This window comes from Limulus polyphemus, unplaced genomic scaffold, assembly GCF_000517525.1.
Source record: "Limulus polyphemus unplaced genomic scaffold, Limulus_polyphemus-2.1.2 Scaffold245, whole genome shotgun sequence".
NCBI classification, from domain to species: Eukaryota; Metazoa; Arthropoda; class Merostomata; order Xiphosura; family Limulidae; genus Limulus; species Limulus polyphemus.
In genome coordinates this window covers 388644-394485 of record NW_013665855.1, presented here as the reverse complement: position 1 = coordinate 394485, position 5842 = coordinate 388644, and the positions used below count along the sequence as shown (strand labels likewise).

General features: G+C 29.2%; 1 protein-coding gene across 2 annotated transcripts in view; it reads right to left on the bottom strand.

Annotated features, from left to right (window-relative positions):
* Positions 1 to 3070: 3070 nt before the first annotated feature.
* Positions 3071 to 5842, bottom strand: part of LOC106478740 (interleukin-1 receptor-associated kinase 4-like) — a 23392-nt gene continuing 20620 nt past the window's right edge. For both annotated transcript variants that reach the window (XM_013939301.2, XM_022382382.1), the window contains exons 8-9: positions 5596 to 5745; positions 3071 to 3115 (exon numbers count right to left, since the gene is read on the bottom strand). In XM_013939301.2, coding sequence (XP_013794755.1) covers positions 3077 to 3115; positions 5596 to 5745 — 189 coding nt within the window. In that variant the 3' untranslated portion in view covers positions 3071 to 3076. The remainder of the gene's footprint in view (positions 3116 to 5595; positions 5746 to 5842) is intronic.

Sequence of the window (5842 nt, the reverse complement as noted above, 5' to 3'; positions counted from 1 at the left end):
AATTTAATTATAAATATATCAATTCATGTGAATATGACTGAAAAATTCATATTTTCTGAAAAAGTGGTGTCTATTTACTTGTGACCACGCTGTGTATATGTTGTATATTCAGTTACACCGATATCCAGCAGGCACCCAAACCCTGGTTTTACAAATAAAATCGAAATGGTGTCTGTGTAGTACACCCATCGACATGCTACAACCCTACAAGTAAATGTAGTTAACATGTTTGTTCTTAAATTATAACAACTTTATTCAGAAATAATATCCAGATAAAACAATAAGTAATGTACAGAAATTGTTCAAAGGTACAAATAAAACACGGTTCTGAAACCAAACTACTCGAAAAACCAAGTACACTTCATACACTCTTCAGAAAGACTGGGTTACACGATCTGTGAATATCTCGTACGTCAGTACGTCCTAAGATAATAATACACGGCGGTCTTTACTCAACAAATCACATTTCAGTATTCCATGCCAAATCAGGCGAACTTCTATTTATTTTAGGAAAATATATTTTATTAACACAAAGGTTTAAGTAGTTTATTTCATATATAAACATGTCACATGACTGGACGTTTTATATAATTTTTACCTGATTTTCGTCACAATCTATTTTTCCCAGATAAGTCCGTTATTAGGACCACAAAACGCACAAACCAACTGGATTTCATTGAAAAATGTTCATTCACTATAACATCTAAGAAATCAATTATTTTATTTCTTCTGAATCTAGGTATGGGATCTGACCATATTTATGACTTTATAAATTCGAAATATCAGAAACTTGCAAATGAAACACGGGCATAAACTTTATTTCAGTATTACTTCCAAAAACTTTCGCGATGGAGCCATTTACAGCCCTTAATTCTGCTTGGCCTTTATATTTCAGTTTTAAAGGCAATGAAAACAAAAGTCATACATATATATATATATATATTATTTAAGAAGCGCGAATTTTAAAAATAAAATGTGTTTAACAATCAGATAAGCAAATGAAATAAAACTTAAAATACCTATACAGGATAATGTTCCTGAATCGATCAAAAATAAAAAAAATTCCATAACCGCAATCTTAATATAAACAGTGTCTTTCCAATAAACTGAAAGCTGTTTTAAGACTTTTTTTTTTTAAAACTATGTTTTTCCAATTTCGGAAGAACTATTTCTACATCCGAGAGGAATTAATAAATCTCTGCAAAAAAACCTCTGCCACAAAATATTTTAAAGTTTCAAATTCTACGAAACCGTGAAAGATTCTTTCTATATTTTCTACGACAATGTAAGAGATTGTTTCTATTTTCAGCAAAATATTTTGTTGTTTAAAATGATTCTACAACTCATTAATTTTTTTTCATATTCAACATTAAATAATTTTGAAGTTTAAAAATAAAATTATACAACAATCTGAAAGATCCTTTTTTACTCTGTATTTACTTTTGTCAAAAATAGCAATTTTTCAAAGTCAGAAAATATTCCAAGACATCCTTCTATTGCATCATCTCTTAATCTTAATTCCATCCAAAACGTCAAAAGATGAAAATAACACATTTAAAGAGGGTTAACTATACTGTTAAGCTTAAGTTACCAAAACCATCAAAGGTTCACATTACTTTATAAGTTTTAACTGTAATAATTAAAAGCCTTACTATTAAACATATAGACAAAGGTCACACTTATTAATATACTTTAGTTTCCATTGCTTAACACTAATCCTAGTAACCCTTAGTGAACTTAGACGTGCGTGCCAGTAATAATAATAATAATAAAAAAAAAAAAATCATTCAACCAATAATAGCTTTCGGCCATCCGCGCCATTTATAACTAGATGGCGCTTTACATATTTAGCAGATAGTTTGTAAACAAATTAAATTTTGAAAACTTTTTTCTGATTTCTAAGCAGTTTGATTACTAGTTCTTCTCTGGAATTTTATAAGCACAGAAATGAATTATTAAGTTTTTAATCTCAAAAAGGTAGATCAAACTTGGTAATTTTGTATTTCTTGCAAAATTTTTCAACGAATTAAGTTAAGATCTTTTTATATATTTTTAAATAAATATTTATCAAATATTTAAGAATAATTACATTATGAGAAAAATTCTTCTAAATAATTCTACTTTTACAAGTTTTCAATTCATCCAGAATAAATTAGCTAGAATTGACTAACATTCGGGAAAAATTACAATTACTAATCAAAATTTTCAACATGGCAAGGTTTCATCTTCAAGATTTATTTTATTTTATTTTAAAAAGCAAATTAGTCTAATATTTATATATTGAAACGATTTATTCTTTGGCTTTCTAATGTTATCTTTATTTTACAGTATAGTAGATAGTAAGTTTGTTGAGTTAAACACAACTGCCTGATGGTGAATATAAAACTTAGAGATTTTTTGGTATTTTTGATGATTTTTCAGAGATTTCTGTAAACACACATAACCATTTTCAGCTCAATTGTATTTATGTAATCTGATCAAAACAAAGCCTGTGATAAACATTGTCAAGAATAAACTATTAAGGAGTTTGGTCCAACAAAACTTACATATTATCTACTGTCTAAATGAACAAAAAAGTATATTCAGTTGGAAGAAAGCATATTTTAATCTTTTTTGAAATAAGTTAAAAAATATCTGGCTTTTTTATTGTATGATAATTTATTCTCATCATAACAACATCTTTATGACTACTGATAGAAGGTTACATCATGGAATTATGTTAAAACCCAATTACCAAAAGTAAAATCCTAAATAAAAAGAATAATCATTAAAAAGCACAGACATGATTTATTAGTTACCAACTGCTGTACATAAAAAAAAGATATAAAAATACATTATACAAACTAAGAATGTTATCTTGAATACAGAAAGAATAATTTAGGTATAAAAAATAAACATGTAGCATATTTGACAACATTCAATTCATACAGTCTTAAATTTTCCATGTTTACATGTTAGATATAACAAGAAAACTGATTTGATACATGTATAAACTCCAAAGTGGTTTTGAGTAATATCATCAGTGACTGTTTCAATATGTACTAAATTCTTCGATTCAAATATGTTGTTCATTGAGTTAGAGGTGTTTTAGAAGTTCCTCAAGCTCATGAAGAACCTGAAAAAGATAAAAAAAAACAATCACTATAGTTACAATCTCCAATTTATGTTCTCTTAGCATTCTTTATCAGTATAAGAAATATATATATCTTCAGAAAACGTGTATAAAACAGTATAGTAGAATGATGTTCAGAATTGAATGTATTTTTCAAATATGATAAATACACAACAGAGGTTCAGAACTTTCAGTGAAAAAAGAGTAAATATCAATTACAAAAAACAAGTAGTGGGTTCAGAATATTCACCAGATAACATTCAGAAGTTCCAAAAATATCTTCAGGGATGAAGAAATTAATTAAGTTCTTTATGGTATCCTAACAGCATATATACTAGGATTAATTTCTTCAGCAAAACATAAACAAATCTTGAAACTTGTCTTTCTTCATACACTAGCTACAAGAATAAAGGCATAGTAGCATTTTACAAAGAAATCTTTTCAGGCTTTAAAACAAGTTTTTGACAGCTGTTTGTTAGTATATTTATTAAAAATTCTAATATTTAACTTACCTTGCTCATAAAACTGCTAGCATATATACAATTATATCATAAAGCATTTGATGATGCTAAAATCTTATTCATTCTCAGCTTTTGCAATGCTAAGATTACTATTTGTATATTGTCTTTATTGGCATATATGTGTATAATAATTAACTTCAATTTTATATTTGATTGCAACTGATGTTCCGGTGTGCGACTTCAACAGGTTGATGTAACTTAGGCATCAGTAGTTGTTACAGAACCCAAAGTAAGGTATTTACCTAAAAAAAAGCAATGTAAACTAAAACTTTTAAGCCAATGATTAAATTAATTATTTGTGTTCATAATGCTCCTCCAGTATATTAATGTCAATTTAAGAAAATTATAATACAACACACTACTAGTGTGTACATGTCCGCAAACAAAATAAGTGCAAGTTGTATTTATGAAACACCAATGCCCCCATTAATATCATAGTGTATGTTTAGGTCTCTCCAATTTGATGTATACTAACCTTCCAAATGGAAGGAGAAGCCCTCTGTGTACTAGTGACCTTTGATCCATGAACTTCAAAAGTTACTAAACCTAAGAGCTTTGTATGTAGTACCTGTTATGTAAATTTGGGCAAAATCCATTGATAAAATTTTGAGATATCTTGTCCTGTGATTGGAACAAATGGACAGGGTCAAACCAAAGTGCCTTTCTCTGTAATGCTTCACAGTAGGGGCATAAAATGTCAGGATTCTTATAAGTACTATATCAAAATTGGTTTGTAAACTTCATTTTTAAACGTTTAAAAATTACCTTAGTATTCAATACACATTATCTAAACATAAGTTATGAGAAACACTTTCAAGTGTAAACACACACACACACACATCCAGTACACTTTGAATTCCCACTAACACAAATGTAATGACAAATACCAATTGTGCAAAAAATTACTGTCATCAAAACATGATAATCTTATAAGTTTCATCCTACAGACAGAAATAAAATCACAGGAAAAAATGCCTTGAAAAGGCATTATGATCAGATGTTGTCTTTTTTTTTACTGGCTGATTTTATATGAAACCATTTGGAAAATGAAGGGAAGCAAAGTAATGGTTTGGTAAATAGAAGTATATGTATTCAATGAACTTTATGTACCTCTTTTATCTAGCCCTATTTCAACAAAAGAAGGGTCAGTGACCATATAACTGTAAATGAGATGAAAAAAATGTTTAAGTTTCTCCCTTAAAGTCTTATGTTTATAAAACCATATTAGGGTTTTAATTATGATTCTTCAAAAGAATCGTTATTCATGCCGAAGTGGAAAGACTGGTTCCACCACCTTACACACCATACACCTGAACAGATCAATATACATCTACATTTATGAGAAAATTTCATTTCAGTACTCAGTCATAACAAAGTCCAGCAAAGAAAAACAAAATAAGATGGGTTTACTCATCTTGTGAAATTGAATTCCAAATCATGTCAAATCACTGCATATACTCCAGATGACCATAACTCAGTATCAACAATCCTTAAACTAGTGTTAACTTTACTTGAGTTCAGTTAAACGTAAAATGTGGTTAAAGTTGAAATCTGGAGCTGAGGTGGTAGTGTCTAACTTGCTTGGTCATTCCTTGTAGAAAACTTTAGAAACTCAACTATCCAGTATGTTGTATATCAGAGAAGAAAAAGTAACCATCAGTTTTTGATGACAACCAGAGTTGTACATCCTTGGATGACTTTGAGTGACAAGGTAAAATGTTAGCCATACCCATTGTTCCCGATTCCATCTAATTCTGGACAGTTAGCCCCAATTTAAGTCTTTCCCAGTGAACACCACTTTCTGCATATGCTCCTATTTGTATAGTTCCTCCATAAACTTTCAAATATCCTGTAATATTGTTCCAGCTCCCCTTGGTACTTTATAGCTATGGGGATCTCCTTACTTTAATCACTGAATGTACTGCTATCAACTAGTCAATACTGATAATAAGGTAAAATTACCTCGACCATTGTCGGTCTATCTTTCTTTCTGTCTCTACAACACTTTAGTGCCAGGTCAAACATCTCCTTTCCAAGCTGTTCATTAGTTTCACCAGCTTTGGTGTCTAATAATGTTGTAAGCTCTTCTTCAAAGTTCTGGATATGTGTTAGCTAAGTGTAGAAACAAATCAAAATTAGTAACTAGAAAGCAACATGTAACAAAATTACATGTGTGTATATATATATATATATATATATATATATGTTA